The sequence below is a fragment of the Phocoena phocoena genome, chromosome 21, assembly GCF_963924675.1.
Source record: "Phocoena phocoena chromosome 21, mPhoPho1.1, whole genome shotgun sequence".
Lineage (NCBI taxonomy): Eukaryota > Metazoa > Chordata > Mammalia > Artiodactyla > Phocoenidae > Phocoena > Phocoena phocoena.
This window is the reverse complement of record NC_089239.1, coordinates 29741773-29759179: the sequence shown is the minus strand read 5'-3', so window position 1 is coordinate 29759179 and position 17407 is coordinate 29741773. Positions and strand designations below refer to the sequence as shown.

The window sequence follows — 17407 nt, the reverse complement described above, 5'->3', positions numbered from 1 at the left end:
GCCTGCATTAAATGGGAAATTTTCACACTACGTAATGAATGTTCAGAGTCTTTCTCTCTAAAAATTACTACTAGTCTTTGGGGTGAAAACTACCCATTTGTCATGTCCCAGGAGATAAAAATCGCCACTGGTAGTCTTCAAATCTAGGCTTTTCTATTAGTAAAAATGACCCCCCCCCCCGCATTCCTTAACTGTGTGGTAGGTGGTCTATCTTTTTCTTTAAGGCACTGAGAAGCTTGGACATTGGAAGGCACGCTCACATCAATTTTGGGATGTACCACTTTTGGCTGTTAAAAGGCAGGAAGTGCGGTGTGCCCTCTGGGTTGAACTACCAGTCTGCTCCAGGCACCCCAGCCCAGAAGTGCCCATGTGAGACTGGGCACCTGTGGTCCATGGAAAGAGATGAACACAGTAACTGAGACATGGAAGCAGCCAACAAACATCAACTAGAGTTATTGTGGTTGTTACTGCTGCTACCGTTTCTGGGATTAAGTACGTTCTGAATTCTTAGAGTACTCAACTGTCATATCACCCATCTCTCTTAAAACCTTAATTTAGGGCTTCCCTGGTGGCACAGTAGTTGAGGGTCTGCCTGCCGATGCAGGGGACGCGGGTTCGTGCCCCGGTCCGGGAAGATCCCACATGCCGCGGAGCGGCTGGGCCCGTGAGCCATGGCCGCTGAGCCTGCGCGCCCGGAGCCTGTGCTCCGCAACGGGAGAGGCCACTGCGGTGAGAGGGCCGCGTACCGCAACAACAACAACAAAAACCTTGATTTAATTTTGCTGCATAGCTAGTTAATAAAAGGGTCACAAGGGTTACCCTTGTGTGAAAGCACAGATCTTGTTGAGAATCAATGCAAAGTATCTAATACTTGATATTCCTGTTTGTGTTTTACTTTTCTCTCAAAGACTTCAGTTAGTTAGCAATTGGGTCAGTATCATATAGGATTTTACTATTTTTGGTTGTATATATTATATAAAGAAACTATATATGTATATACTATATATAATATCTATATACACACATCATGTATATACACAGATCTGTAACTTGCTTCAGTGTAAGATTAACCTCCTCTCTGCAACATACCATACACATATACTTTCACACACACGTAACTCGTACACAGACTTTGTCATCCTAAAAAGCTGAAAAAATAGTGACTTAAAAGGCATTTATATTCTATTGTTTTCAAGCTTAGAGAAAGATATGGCCATAAAGTTAAGAAATTTTATTTTAAAAAATTAGGTCTTTTATGTCTTAAAGTTCTTGAGTCTAATTTTAAATTGGAACTTGACTTTAAAATGTCAAATTATAAACAATCCTCTCATGTGTCTTGTTGATTGTAACCACATTTGACTCATTAGTTCTACAGTCGGGGTTGAGGATGATGAAGGATTCATTTTCCCCTTCTAGTTATGCGATTTAGAGCGAAACAAGATAGAACCGTTTTTATTTAGCCCTTAAGTACTCAAATCAACAAAAAGATTAAGACTACTAGTTTGTAAGTTATTACTTCAGAGTATGTACTTAAACCAAACCCCAGCTTAAGTATATCTTTAATAGTTCGAAACTTCCCAGAATAAGTCTTTCTAAATATTATCTTTGCTGGGTGTTAAGAGTAACTAAGACAACTCTTCTGGATGACTTACATAGCTTTAACTTTAACCTCAAAAATTCCATTATTCCCATGGTAGTGAGACAGAGAAAGAGAGAGGGAAAGAGGGAGCAGACAGGGAGGGAGGGAGGGAGGGAGGGAAGGAGAAATTACAAACTTCTATCCATGAGCTGTTTTATATCATGTATTTAAATTGTAAAAAGTTAAGTTTTTAAAAGGCGGGGGAAAGGAAAAAGGAAAGAATGAATTAAGAAAGAAAGACCACAACCGCCAAAAGGCCTGAGCTAGTTAGTACTAGCTAGTTAATAAAAGGGTAACAAGGGTTATCACACTTCAGATTATATGAAGTCTATATTATACATGTTTGTTGGATGGCCAAGGAGTAGTACCTGATTTTTTTTCCTACGGTGGTCTTTTCTACTTGGACCACTTCTCATATTGAGAAGTAAAGGCTTCAACTACAAGATTTTACAAATGATCAGGATTCTAGTAATTGTCAGGTTTCATGCTACATTTGATCTGCTCAAACCAAGGGAGAACCAGGGGGTGACTGTGAACCATCAAGATAACCAGCACGGAGGGAGATGGGCAGTGCGTGGGATGGAGGCGATGCAAACGAGCATGGAAACAGTAACCCTACAGCTCTCACACTAACCCCGGCCCTGCACCACCACTCCGGACACAGTGTAAAGCTGCACCAACAAAGAAGCCCTTGATTGTCGGGGGAAGCTCGACCCTGTCCGTTCCATTTTCTCACTCTTATAGGCAGAAGCATAGAATTACTCAGGGGTTAACACTTCAGGAGAAATAAGGTTTGATGACTAGCTCTATGAATGGTTTCTCTGCAGAGAATGATGAGTTGTAAAGAAAGGCACTATAAGCAGATTTTGTTTTTAAATAAGCAGTTTGATGAGCAACTTTCAATTATCCAATTTAATAAAAAAACTTTTTTGAGTTATAACTATATGAAAAAGAAATGAAAATAAAAATAAGGTTTCTGTCCTCATGACCTTATAGTTTAGACCAATGACTGGAATTGTGGCTCCCATGATTGGGTCATTAAGAAAAACAAAGAGAGGAAATGAAATTTTAAGTACCTAGAGTTATACATGCACAATGCCTCTAAAAGCAGAGCTTAATTAATCCTTAAAACACTCCTCTGACCAAAGTGAAACCCTATTATATATACGAGGACACTGTGGCCCTCCCCAAAGTTGAGCAACTTACCTAGAGTCCAAGGAAAGTAGGGGAGCAGGTGTACACAGCCTGAAGCCCACGTGTTCCTTCCCACACACCTGGCTGGCCTGCATTTGTATTCTTTTTTAAATTAATTTATTTATTTTTGGCTGCATTGGGTCTTCATCGCAGCGCGTGGGCTTTCTCTAGTTGCGGCGAGCGGGGGCTACTCTTCGTTGTGGTGCGCGGGCTTCTCATTGCGGTGGCTTCTCTTGTTGCGGAGCATGGGCTCTAGGCGTGCGGGCTTCAGTAGTTGTGGCTTGCGGGCTCAGTAGTTGTGGCACACGGGCTTAGCTGCTCCGCGGCATGTGGGATCTTCCCGGACCAGGGATCGAACCCGTGTCCCCTGCATTGGCAGGTGGCTTCTTAACCACTGCGCCACCAGGGAAGTCCCTGCATTTGTACTTAACTGTATATTTTTACTGCCAAAGACACAGGCACCTATACCCATGGCAATGAATTAGCTTGTTGATGCTCTTACAGGTAAGCGAGTGTTAAAATGAGCAGGCATGCCCTCGGTCCATGGGAGAAGAACCAATCCTGACGGTCACGTGAGATAATGAATAGACTAGACTAGGATTAAGTCTGCCTGATAGAAAAGATGACGAAACCGTGAAAAATGCACACGTTAGGAGAACTTAACAGGTCTAATGTGTGATGATCTCAGTAAGAGGGAAGGTAGGGGGGTGGTCGCTGCAGAATGTGGCCCTGAGTTACAGGGAAAATCCAAAGGTGCATCCCTCCTCATACTCTATCTTAGATAGTCTTCTGAAGCCCGTATTTTGAGAAACCGCAAGTCTAGAAACTGGTAGAAATAGTGATGCTTCTTTGTACCAGATTTTCATTTCCTGCGTAACGTGGATGCAACACAGCGAAATCCTGGTGGCCCTTCCTGCTGCACGGCATGGCCATCTGCCCACCTCTGAGCTGTGGTTTTACCACCTCCCTTGCCTGTGCGCACTTCTAGGGCTGTCTAAACCGTCTGTCTCCCACACATGCTGTTACTGGGCTGCCAGATTTTGAATCAACATAAAATCACACTGTCTTTTACTGCTAGTGATAAGAAAAACCCAGCAAGATGGCAAAGTCAGAGCAAGGCACAAGCCTTGCTTTAAAAGACAAGGGAAACTAATTAGGAATAAGGTTTCTGATCATTTGACTCATGACTGTCTCCCTGACACTTGTTCTTTTCTAGCTTGAGAATTACATCCAGGACAACATGAAGAAAGAAATGGTGGAGATACAACAGAACGCAGTGCAGAACCAGACCGCTGTGATGATAGAAATAGGAACCAACCTGCTAAATCAAACCGCAGAGCAGACCCGGAAGTTAACTGATGTTGAAGCCCAAGTAAGTAGTGAAATAGGAAACAGAGAATGGCCCAGCCAGACAAATACTAGCACAAAATCGTTACCTAATTAAACAAGGGAAAAGCAGAGGATAGCGGAAAAAAGGATGAATTGATGAGAAATTAAGAATTTGTGTCTAGATAGAAATTTAAAATCAGGAAATATATTTTCATTTTACTACTGAAGTTACATTACCTTTATTCTACTGAGGACGTACAAACCATTTTCATGTTATTCATACGTGACTACAAGAGAGATGTTCCTCTGCTTCACTGGTATTTTCTGGACTTGAGATAAACTTTCCATTTCTGAGCCCTTCGCTTTTTTGTGCATCTGAGACACGAAAAGCACTGAGGCAGAGTGCTAGAAGCTTCGTGCTTAACCCTAACTCTTGAGTTAAGATGGAAGCTAAGTCTCACAGAACTGCCAAAAGAATTTGTGGTGTGAATTTATAGAGAGAGAAGCAAAGAGAAGAGTAAGAAGAAGTGGTTGAGGCACAGAGAGTGTTCAGCCATCAGCCCAGAGCCTTGAGCTCCATGATTAACTGGACGCACGAATCTCAACAAGGCACTAGCTTTCCCTGGCCTCCGAGGTTGTGACTGTGAAATGGGGGGACTGGCCAGGTGACTGACTGCCAAGTTCCCTTTTAGTTTTAAGATTCCATGAGCTATCAATTAATAGTAGTAGGAAAGAAGAATATGAAATATGAAAATATTAGAAGAATAACAGCAAAACATTAAAACAAAATTCATCTGGAGCCATGCTAAATGACAAACAATATGTGACCCAATGAGAAGAGTCCAGGTGGGGAAAAAGTGCTGCTGGGGAGATTTACAGAGATGCTTCAAGTTCAAGCCTTGTCGTCGGTGAAATGGCCTTCTGGGTCCTAACCCTAGCTCTTTATAGTCTTATGAAGTTAGTATCTTCCTACCCTGAGTTATAAATAATGCTCAAAAAAAAAAACAACGTAGAGCTTCCCTGGTGGCGCAGTGGTTGAGAGTCCGCCTGCCGATGCAGGGGACACGGGTTCATGCCCCGGTCCAGGAAGATCCCACATGCCACGGAGCTGCTGGGCCTGTGAGCCATGGCCACTGAGCCTGTGCGTCCGGAGCCTGTGCTCCGCAACAGCAGAGGCCACAACAGTGAGAGGCCCGCGTAACGCAAAAAAAAAAAAAAAAACCAACGTAGATTTAATTGTAAACGATCCCCATGACATATTATTATGTGCTACTTAAGCTAAAAGACAAAGAAATGCCAAACATCAGTCAGGAGGGGACAAGAAATAAGGGAAACGATAAGCCTTCCAACTGTAATAAGCCCACGCTGAGAAGCGCACCAGCATTCTTTCATTGTCTCTCGGAGAACTACTGGATAAGGTAGAGAGAACAGCAGGGGGGTGGTAGGAGAAGAACAGATTTTTATCTGAATATAGAATAAGAAGTTATTTGCTTACCAATCTTTCCATAACATCAGAGCAGTTTAGGACAAATATAAATATCTTACACAACAGGTCACAAGGTACTGAAAACTGTAATCCCCAGAGGTCATGAATTCCAAAAAGGAGAAGACACAAAAATCTAAAAGTAAATGTATCAATATACCCGTTGTCAATTGTTAGAATAAATTAGTAATGCTTAGGTCATATCCCACCTTTGGGTAGTAAAACTGATGAGCAATTAAGCCCTTCAAAAAGCTGTCCTGGAAGTATAACATTGCCTATGGTTCAGGTAAGAGAAATGAAAAAGTATAAGATACAGAGCAATGATGTAAATCTTTGCCATCCTGTGTTAAGTTAGGCTTACTAGCATTTAATGAGGTTTTGTTGGGTCACACGATATAAAAAATCTATTGTGAAACTAGGTATCACCTGATCCAGGATTACAGGAAAATAGGAAGATGGCTGGAAAGAAAACAGCCTATAATGTCCAACTGAACACATTAAGACGGCGGAGCCCAAGCAAGGACATCAAGGGACCGAATTACGTAGCAACTTACTTAAGGCATCTGCTGCGTAGTTACTATGTGAAACGGGTTAAATCCAAACATGAAAATTTCTGATATGAAGATTCTTCCAGCTTGTCAGGGTGTCAGACTATTAAACCAGACTGTGAGGGGTGGTTGGAGGCCTGAGAACTCAGAGAGAACAGACAACCATGGGACCTGGGTAACTTAAGAGTCACCTGCAGCTGGAGGCCTTCGGAAAAGTGATGGAAAACATCGCAACTGGTCCTGGGTGGGTCAGGACCCACACGCCATCCTCCCACCCCTCCCCCACTGAACTCATTTTATAGCTCTTAGGAGCTAAATAAAAGACCAAGTTTCCAGGTCCTTCTATCAATAACCAACACAGAATGTCTGGGCCCAAAGAAGATGTAGGGCAAATCTATATTCCGGGTGTTAACATTAAATCACACCCTGAGGTTGGCCAATGCCTTCTTTCATGCGCAGAAGTGTTCATGGTATGAAGGCATCCAGCTTTGACTAAGGACCAGACCGTCCCTAAACCTGCACGGTGGGGCTGGGCTGCCGCTTCCACGAATGACACAGACCCCGAGCAAACAATGCTTCTTTCAAGGACCCTGATTTTGGGCAACAATTCTGCCTGACACTTACACACGATGTCACATCCTGAGTAACCATGACACAGAGGATGTGAGTCATGGACTCTTCCTGCTAAAACGCAGCCAAACGCGAAAGAATTCATTCTTTAAGTTGTTTGAACACAATGGGAACAGAGATACCGCACGTGGTCTATGTCAGAAAGGCCCATAAAGCAAAACTGAGCTCCTACTTCACATTGATGTTTTTGTTTCCTGATGGGTTTACATGATTTTTAAAATAGGAAAAAGAGCAGTGGAAAAGGGGGGGCGGAAGAAGAAAGAAAGACTAAACAAGTGAATACAAACAAGGAAATGCTGGGCTAAAAATGAGCTACGTTCTTATAGAGTGGAAGTATGTGACTTCTGAACACTTTGTCTACTGGCAGACGTGAGAACAGCATTTTGTCTTGAGCAGAGGAAAAGCCTCTCTTCATTTATCAACAACTTCCGATATATTAAATATGACCATTTGATACTCTCAATTATCTCACTGTGTGAAATGGTAAAACATGGCAGAACAAGAAAATGAACAATATTTGACAAACACCATCGTTCAGAACTATTAAACCCTTTCCGAAATACACGATGAAAAAAATGTTTAACACACTCTGATGCAATCCAGCACAACAAGCCTTTTCTGAAAATGAAAATTATGCCAAATTAAGATGCTTGGGTAAGTAAGTAACATTTTAGTTATGTTTTCCTATAATTTAGGTAACTTTATGTCTAATTAAAAATACTAAATAGGAATTTTATTTTGTTACATTTAGGTATTAAATCAGACAACAAGACTTGAACTTCAGCTTCTGGAACATTCCCTATCTACAAACAAATTGGAAAAACAGATTTTGGATCAGACCAGTGAAATAAACAAACTGCAAGATAAGAACAGGTAATAAAAATACAAAGAAATGTATAATCCAGAACTGCACACTTTCTAGATATGAAAGCCTACTTCACATGACTACTAAATAAGCGTGGCTTCCAAAATGCTGAATTTCTTAATGTATAGTACAAGGATCAGAAACCTTGTGAGGGGAAGGTAGGGAGAGGGTTTGGAGAAAAATACTGCAAGGGCCTCACCTTCTAAAACAGACTTCAACTTTGTTTTTTAATCCTCTGGCCCCTTTAAGATTCTCTTACACTAATCCTCCGGATTCTACCTCCATATTATGCGTGAATCTATGGAAAACTACTGCCAGGGTTGTGCAGTAGAAGTCACACTGGCTGGGGCATTTTGATATTAACTTTGCCAAGTTCTTTGCCTCTGAGGACTTAGTTTATCCCAATGCAAAAGAGTCTACAGCAGGAAAACTACACTTTATTGTAAACCAATGCACATTTCATGATGCAGTATTTACTCTTAAAGCGTATGATAAAGTAAAAACAAAAGTTAATACTAAATATGGTTATATTAATATCTAAATAAATATTTTAAAAATCCCAAGAAAACCAATACAGAAACTAAGATTATGGATGACCAGTGGGGACGGTTTTCATAGGTTATTTCCAGGAGGGGACATATGAGGATAATTCTATTCACGTTCCAGGTGTGCTTACCTCCTTGTTTCTAATCGGGGTATGTACACCTGACATGGAGGATGGCCAGGCAACAACACGCTCTGATTCACAATTAAATAATTCTTTATTCTTAACCAAAAATGACTGTAGGCTTATTGTCTTATCATCATTCTTTCCTGTTAATCAAGAACTAAGCTGAAACAATTCTTCTGTTCTTTGAGTAACAAGTTGGACTCATTGTTGATTTAGGGTTTTGAAAAGCAAGTAGATTTTTATTCCAAATATTTTAATGTTTCAAATTTTTCTCTTCTGCAAAGTAATAAATAAAATCTGAGACCAATAATTGAGACATAACAGTCTCTCTAGTTTCATGTTGCTAAAATGGCCTTATTTAATGTTCTTTTGAGTGGGCTGCAGTAATGCTGGACGCCCTGGTACTGGACGCGGTCCCCACCTTAGTTTTCTAATTTAGTACGCAAGGATGCTAAAATGATCACTTACACACGTCAGTTACGTTACCCAGGCACCGTCTTTGTAAATTTTTGTCAAATTGTATTGCCCTTTGCCTATAAAAGTGTGCATCTTATTCCCAAATCAAGACACACTGCTTAATAGTTTCATTTACCACAAGGTGCAAACTTTCCTATACAAAGTCAACTTGAATTGCTGTGAAAAACAACTGACAACTTTCACTACGTTTTTTGATCATCCACGATTGGATGAAATTCCTTTGTATGTTAAAGCTTTACAATGTACAAAATAGTCATTGCAACCACACAGAAATCTGCTGTGTTTTCTGATAATTCTTGCTTAAATGATCCTTCACATTTTTTTCTCCTTAATCCTTCACAATTTTTCCCAGGTTAATTGACATTTGACCAGTAATGTGCTTTTCCAATAATTTCACTCCATTTTTATATGAAATTATATTTGAACATCCCAACATTTTCTCCGTAAAACTACCTTGTCGAATAAACATCTCTAACAAACGAAAATCCTACATGACCTGCAGCACCAGAGCACCACAACTTGGACAGCAGACATCTACCTCAGACTGGAGTTGCGTAAGAACTGTTTCTGAATAACCTGCCATGGTGCGGACACTGAAAGGCGTAGCTTTTATCAGCTGACTTATAAAAACCATATGTAACAAATCTAAATCTATACCTGCAGGAAGAATAATCATTTTAGCAGCTGCAGAAATCACGCTCTCTTTTGTCACAAATATGAAATGAAATGGCAATCATAATGGTTTTTTCATCAACAACTGTTAGTAAATACAAATAAGAAAATTGTGTTGATGACTCTACATCTTTCAGTGAGTTTGGCATGCTGTTTTCAGGTGCCTTAAATTTTGACTAGCCTAAGATTTCATCTGCAGGAACAACATTACAAAAATATGTGAATGTGGGCTTCCCTGGTGACGCAGTGGTTGAGAGTCCGCCTGCCGATGCAGGGGACACAGGTTCGTGCCCCGGTCCGGGAAGATCCCACATGCCACGGAGCGGCTGGGCCCGTGAGCCATGGCCACTGGGCCTGCGCGTCCGGAGCCTGTGCTCCGCAACGGGAGAGGCCGCAACAGTGAGAGGCCCGCGTACCGCAAAAAAAAAAAAAAAAAAATATGTGAATGTGTTGCACGTTTGACAAACCACATTTTAAATTATCTTCAATAATTCCCCCAATGTACAATTGTCTTCTTCATGGAACAGTTTCCAATGAAGTCAAAGTACTTATTAGAGTCAACATTTTTCTGAAAATTGCCACTATAACACTTTTTGATTCACCAGCTGAAGTTGAAAATTACTATGCCCTTTTCATCTTATCATCCTTTTTTTTTTTCCCCTTCTAAAATAAGTGATTGATTTAGGGGTTACTTGTACCAGTTCAGTTAAACTGTGATATTGTTATATGATTACTGTTATTGAAAAACGTTGTCATTGATACTGTCCCCTTCTGAAGAGAGGCAATAAAAACTCATAAGAGAAACATGATTCAGCCTTGATGTTTCCACCAACAAGGATATTTCCCCACATTTCTCAACAAAGCATGAATTATGTTAATATAAAGTTAAGCTGTACCTAAGTCCAACTGCTATGGTGATGATGAAATTGATCATCCTGTATCAGAAATTCAAATAAGATGCTAAAAAGCAAAGTGTCAGGCAATGCAGGCATTCTCCACCCTGCCCCACCCTCCTCCCATCACCCGTCAACACTGACCCGTGGCATTTGCTGCGCCGCACAAAGTTCTTGCTATGAGTTTATGCTCTATTCTCATCTGTTTTATCCCATTTATTTAATTTCCTTTTATTAAAAAAAAAAGAAAAGCTTATTGCAACCCACTAAATTGATTGCACAAGCCAGTAACAGATCCAGATGAGCATTTTGCAAAACGCTGCTCTAAAATCCGATCTCTGAGACTCTTTACAGCCTTAAACGCAACGATACACGGTGCTGCTTATGACCAGCCTGGTCTGGGATGACCCGATGCTGGGCTCACCTCTTCAGTACCTGCTCGTATTTAACCTTAAGATTAAATCTTTTAGATCAGGATGTGACTGACCTCTGGATTCTACTGGTAGAGGTTTGGGAGAAAGAAACAAATTTTTTTTTTTTCACATCCGTCCCACAGTATTCACACTCTCATTCACACTCTGGACCGTGTGATCATCACATCTTTCTTTTATGCCTCTTCATAGAATATTAAAGAAAACAAAAGATTGGCTGGATAACAAATTTCAGCAAGATCACTCTGAAGGCAGTATAGATGAGTGATCTTAAAATGTCCGTACATTTTATGTTAATGGTCTAGGTGAAGCATTGTAGGAGTACTTCCTATTGCCTGTACGCTGATGGTCCTAGAAACGATTTTAGGTAGAAAAGAAAAAAATTATGCATTTATTTTTAGGTTACCTTCGGCTTACGGTAAGTCATCTTGGTTTTTAGATCAATGAAAGTGATACACAAGTTAAAAAAAATAAGTTAGCTGATATCAGTAAAAATGTTAAGAAATAATACTTGAAAAAATGGATATGGTACAACTGATGAAAGTCGAAAGCAAATGTCTGCATCACGGTAACAGATTATTTCTTGACTTGGTACTTTGACAGTATACTTATTGTCACACACTGGTTTACAATGACTATTGTAAATTTAGTAAATTTACAATATATGTAAATGACTGGGATAAATTTAAGAGCTGCAACTGTATTTCTGATAATAATAATGATTCATACTGATTGTTAATGCTCATAGGTAAGACCTGTAGCGGGTAGTTTGTCCCTTGGCTGAGTAATGTTGTTTCCAGGGTTAAAGGTTCAGAAAATGTTACTGCCCCCAAAAAGGAACAATAGACCCATGGATTATTTGAACTAGAAGGGGTCTCAGAGAGCATCATCTAATCTAACGCCTTCACTATGGATAGCGATTTACTTCTGTAGGTGGACTTTCCCTTAGATAGATATACACCTGAGATCCAAGGAGGGGATGGTCTGCCCCAGGTAACCCAGGGGGTCACGTGCAGAGGCAAGGTTCTCAGCCCGGGGCTCTCCCCACTGACGCACAGGTGTTCCCAAACCAAGGGCACCTTGTCATTGTCCTTTGTCCATTGTCATTCCTCTTCAGCGGAACCACAGTCTTCAAGTGCACTGCATGTGGTAACTTCTAGTTATGAACCTTACATTTTCACTGGGGTACTTTCTCCTCATGTCATATCTATGTCCTCTATCTGATCTCAGCAAGTTTGAGAGCTTCTTCAGGCCTGTGGCAACATCTTACTTTATAACTCCTTTAACACCTTAACGGAGTGCCCTGGAGAAGCAGAAATTCAATAAATATGAACGATTGTATAAGGATTATGAAACTGATTAGCTGTTTACAAAGCACTTGGCTTTGACGGTGATCAGAAAACCCTTCACTAACTAACAATTATTTCCCTTTACAAGTTTCCTGGAAAAGAAAGTTCTAGACATGGAAGACAAGCACATAGTTCAACTTCGGTCAATCAAAGAAGAGAAAGATCAGCTCCAGGTGTTGGTATCCAAGCAAAACTCCATCATTGAAGAGCTAGAGAAACAACTGGTGACGGCCACGGTGAACAACTCAGTTCTCCAAAAGCAGCAACACGACCTGATGGAGACAGTTCATAATTTACTGACTATGATATCGACATCAAACTGTAAGTAAAGTTTACGTACTAGTTTTTCTTCAGTTGTATCTGCCAGTAGTCGACGAGCCCTTCAAAATTCTAAAGAAGACTCTCACCTTTCAGAAAAAGCACACTTCTCTTACATATTTCATATGAATGCTTTATAGGGTCTCAATATGGAATCGATTAAAAAGGAGGAAGAGGGGAAGGGGAATATATAATTATACTAATTATTATGAGGCAAACCAACCCAAACATACTTTTTTGTTCATGGGCTCAGAGAGGCTACTCTTAGTTAGTTCCATTGCTAACTAGATGTTTGGGGCTGGGTAAGTTACTAAACCATAGTGGACATTTTTTTATTTTTTAAGAGGGAGAAACAATCCTAGGCCCGTAGGGTTGTTGTGAAGATTAAATGAGATAATATCGGTACTTGCAGTAACTGGCATAAGACTGGTACCCAAGAAATGCCAGTTTCCTTCTCTCACCACATCCTTAACTACATCTTGCCTTCCTTATTCCTTTTTGACCTTTCAACTTCTCTTCGATATTAGAGGGAAGAAGGGATGCATCTTCAGTTGTTAATTAGAGACATGATACACAACCTGTGTGGTATTTTTAAGTTTTTTTTTTTTTCTTAAACATTGGGTCTAGTTCTTGCTACGGTCTGTTTCAGTGTCCTTTCAACTGTATTCATTTGACACAGATGCACTTTACATATGATTCACGTAGAGACCCTCTTCACCTCCATAAGAAATATGTTCTCACATTTTCCTTGACTCATACAGCTATCCCCACTTTAATTACAGAAATATTTATGCAAGGTCTCTACTTAAACAAGGACGCAAAAAAACAAAAACAGTAGCACAACCTTGTGCTAAGGGGCAGGTTTCACACCAGGTGGCCAGCTTGCAGCATGTGCCTTCCAACTAGACTTTCACTCTCTTATAATTAAAAAAAATCATATGTTTTTCTCACATTCAGAGAAAAGGAAAAGACAACTATCTGATGTCTGGTGGGACCAAGACAGTGTGAGGTATTAGCTTGGATGAGCCAAAGTAGAGAAAATCACGTAGCTCAGATCCTGGCAGAACAAACGAGCACAGGTGAAAGAGCAGCAGGACAGTCTTCGTCTGTGCCGTGTGCTTCTGGCTGGTGTGCAGACGGGAGCCTCCACCTGAGATGCCTGCCCTCGCCACCCGGTCCAGACACCTAGGCTTTTGTCCGTCTCTAGAATGACGTACAAATACACACCTGCAAGCATACATACACACAAACACTTTTTCAATGTGGCAAAAAAGGGATTGGAAAGTCTAAACGTTGAGAGCAGAATAAAAATTTGAAAGAATTTCGTAGTCCTAGACTTTTTAGACTTAAAAGGAAGAATTTCAAAGACGCAGATAAATAAATGTTAGGTTCCTCTTTAACGCAAGCTATCATGAGACGGTTGCTAAAAATCCAAAGAATACTAAATGTCTTCACCCAATGGTCTAAAGAAATGTATAAAGACTTGGCCTCAGATACACAGAAAGAAAGGAAAACAATCCACACCACTGCCTAGATACGACGTGGCTAATGGGCTATGGATGCAGCCACTGTAGGGCCAACACTATTTTTAGGTACATTCTTTTTTATTCTTCTGTAATAACTTTATCTGATTCTACTCAAGATGGAAGTTTTTTTTTAAAGTAATAGTTTATTAAGGCTGAGTGTGAAGCACTTGCATTACATATAGTTGATGAGAAGAAAAAGGAAGTATGGATTATTGGTAACAATCTTTGAGAGTTAACACGAAACAGGCTGAAGGAGTAACTTTTGAAAGGCCAAAATACTAGCATCTCCCTTTTACTTATTGTAAGAATTCAAATGTAATAAAACTTAGCAAATGAGTGCATCTCGAAATAACGTACTTTTATTTTTTCACGAACTCCTTTTAAAAGCTTTCCTATTTTTAAAAAGCAGCCAAGCACTCCCTCATTGCTAAGGAAGAACAAATCATCTTCAGAGATTGCGCGGAAGCATTCAAATCAGGACTGACCACCAGTGGCATCTACACACTGACGTTCCCTAACTCCACGGAGGAGATCAAGGTAAGGCACTGTCTCCCACTTTCACCTCCCTGGCTTGGAGCAAGTCGTTTTAGAAGTGGAGCAACTGCAGACATAGTTCACACACCCCGGATGCATCCCGGCTCCACTCAGAGCAAAGCAAGAAACACTGCCACACGTAAAGGTCTCACCAAGGGCTCCGAGCCCAGCCACTGGGCACGGAACACTGACGACGCACATGAAGGATGTAGAAATATCTATCTTATTATATGTGTCTACCTAATATATAAGATAATCTACTTATTTTCTCCTTGCATTTGGCTTAGTCATGCAGAGTGTCAGCTGTTTGCCTTGAAGTGTCAGACTCGCATCATTAACTCTAAAGAAAATGTCTTCCAAAACACCAGAGTTCGAATACCCATAGTTTATGTTTCAGTCGTTACTTCAAGCAGCAATCGTATTCCATCCAAAAAACAAAAGGCTTGTTCAACCTGCAACTGAAACAGTCACACAAAATTTCTCTGAGACAGCCATGGCACCTTGATGTGCAGAAGTGATCTATACTCACTTCCATTACATCAAACAGAAGATAAAAAGACGTGCCTGCAGCAGTAGAGGTTTAATAAGATCAATACTTTTTTTACTGCTTTGTCAGAGACATCCTGAAGTGAAATTGGCTTTTCCCCCCAAACAGCAAGTGTGTGACCGAGGAACACAGTGACTCCGGCGTGCTCTGCACTAGTTAGCTCATTCTAGGGCACTGGTAGTTTCACCCACTAGTGCTTTTTGTACCATCAGTGCAAATGCTGTCACAGCCCCAAAGGCCAAGGACATGGTTATGGAGACAGTTCCGACCCTTTGGACTTGCTGCAGGGGGCTCAAGGCTTCCCTGGGTGGGCCATTCATACCCCATCTGATGGCCTGGAAGACTTAACTCACATCATCAACGAGAGCAGGTCACTTTCTTCCCAAGTACCTGGAGTTTACTTCAAGGTGGAAGCTCGTAAGTGAACCAAGAATCAGAATTTACCATCAGGAGAAGCCAGTGTACAGCTTAACTCGGTTTTTCTTGGATATTCTGGAAAACTTGCTTTGGGAGATGTTAAGCTTTAGATGAGAAAAAAAAAAAAAGTCACTTCCCTGGGGAGTATTTCAATGTGGCTTTGATAAGGTAAAACAACATTATATGAGAATCAGTGTGAAGTGTTACAGAACTCTGGGATGACTGTATATGTTAAATGCCTATAAGTATGTTTACGTCTAACTGTAAAAGCAGCTACACACTGAATGAACAGAAACACTTACAGAAAAGGCACTTGATGCTGTATCAAAATGGAGATTTTAAAGGCTCCTGACAGTATCATCTCTTTGAACTCAGGGTTATCCTCAGTATTTAACATGGTCATAAAGGAAAACACTTTAAAAATACAAACAAGGGCTTAAAGATGTGGAATTTCAAACAGTAACATACACTTGATGTTGAATTTAAAAGATAAATATTCGATTCTTGTGCTATTATTCACGATAAGACTTTCCAAAGAAATCTTTCGAATTCATTCGTGCTGCTTTAAATCAACCTTGAAAATCAGTTAATGTCCCTAGCATCCTAAAAGCAGTGTATTAAGGGGAGAAAAAACCCAAATATTCTGTTGCAGATGAAAAAGTAATGAGCAGACTCTATACTAAGCCCTTCAGTCCCCCTGTGCTATCTGGTTCTCATGCCAGCTCTTTGGACGCTGTTGTCTGTCACCAGATGTCGGTCTGTTCTGGGTCTGGAGGTAAGGGGACAGGAGTGACCTGAGCAGGAGAATGGAGAGTAGAGTGGGCTGCTCCCTGATGCAGACCCAGAGGGACTGTGTAATGTTTCCTGCCTCAGTGCGTGTCCCTGCCCCAGCTCGCCGTACCAACCCCAAAGGCCTCACTGCCGGGAGAAGAAGATATACAGCTCTGGGGTGATGTGGTCTCAGGCCACGGCTGGAAACATTAGGATTTATATATGCCTTTTACACGTACGCAGTGAAAACAACTCATTGACACAGCCGGGAACAACAATCTTTGAAGCCTCAATGTTTTCATCTCTAAAATATATGGTCTAGATGAGTTACCTCTGGATTCCCTTCCAGACTTCAGATTCCATAATTCAATCTGAGGAAGTCCAAAAGATTTGGGTGTAAATTCTGACTCTGCCAACGTGTGCCTCTCAGCAAGTCCATGAACCTGCGTGAGGCTCCTGTTTCCTGATCTGCGACGTGACGCGATGTCCCCTGTCTTGGAGAGCGGTTTCGGGGTGATGATGGAGATGAGCACCCAGGACAGGGCTCAGTGCTTGCCATCCATTCAACACGCAAGGACCGTGAGACAACCTCTCTGTGGGCCAGGGCACCCGAGCTTGGCCTGCTTCATCTAATTCAAGGAAAGAATGTTCAACAGATCTCTGCGCAGATCTTTCCCAAAGAGGCCTAAATATCATTTCAACCTTATTTTTGAAGAATTCATTAGGTTTTTGTACAAGATAGACATTGCAAGATGGCATTTATCAGAAGCATTAGGGTTACATTTTTGCTAGTTAGAGACATAAGAGTTTCCTTCCCTACATTTCCCAGGATACCTGACGCCTAATGTCGATCTCTTTGCCCTTTAATCACTCAGTCACCATGGCCTCAGAGCCGAAGCATAACATTTAAATCAAGCGCTATTTGCTGAAAGAAATCAAGCTTTAGAGCGAGATATCAGGTCCCTGGACCACACCATGGTGTGCTCATCAAAAGTATTAACCAGGGCTTCCCTGGTGGCGCAGTGGTTGAGAGTCCGCCTGCCGATGCAGGGGACACGGGTTCGTGCCCCGGTCTGGGAGGATCCCACATGCCGCGGAGCGGCTGGGCCCGTGG

At 41.1% G+C, this 17407-nt stretch overlaps 2 protein-coding genes across 5 annotated transcripts in view; one reads left to right on the top strand and one right to left on the bottom strand.

Annotated features, from left to right (window-relative positions):
- MCPH1 (microcephalin 1) overlaps nucleotides 1–17407 on the bottom strand; it is a 221921-nt gene that overhangs the window by 90732 nt on the left and 113782 nt on the right. The gene's annotated exons all lie outside the window — the stretch shown is intronic.
- ANGPT2 (angiopoietin 2) overlaps nucleotides 1–17407 on the top strand; it is a 58538-nt gene that overhangs the window by 29152 nt on the left and 11979 nt on the right. Inside the window, exons 2-5 of one of the 4 annotated variants that reach the window (XM_065899972.1) lie at nucleotides 4050–4205; nucleotides 7575–7696; nucleotides 12269–12501; nucleotides 14434–14561. In XM_065899972.1, the coding sequence (XP_065756044.1) occupies nucleotides 4050–4205; nucleotides 7575–7696; nucleotides 12269–12501; nucleotides 14434–14561 (639 nt within the window). Of the gene's footprint in view, nucleotides 1–4049; nucleotides 4206–7574; nucleotides 7697–12268; nucleotides 12502–14430; nucleotides 14562–17407 lie in introns of all 4 variants that reach the window. The other 3 variants (XM_065899971.1, XM_065899974.1, XM_065899973.1) reach the window with 3 other exon arrangements.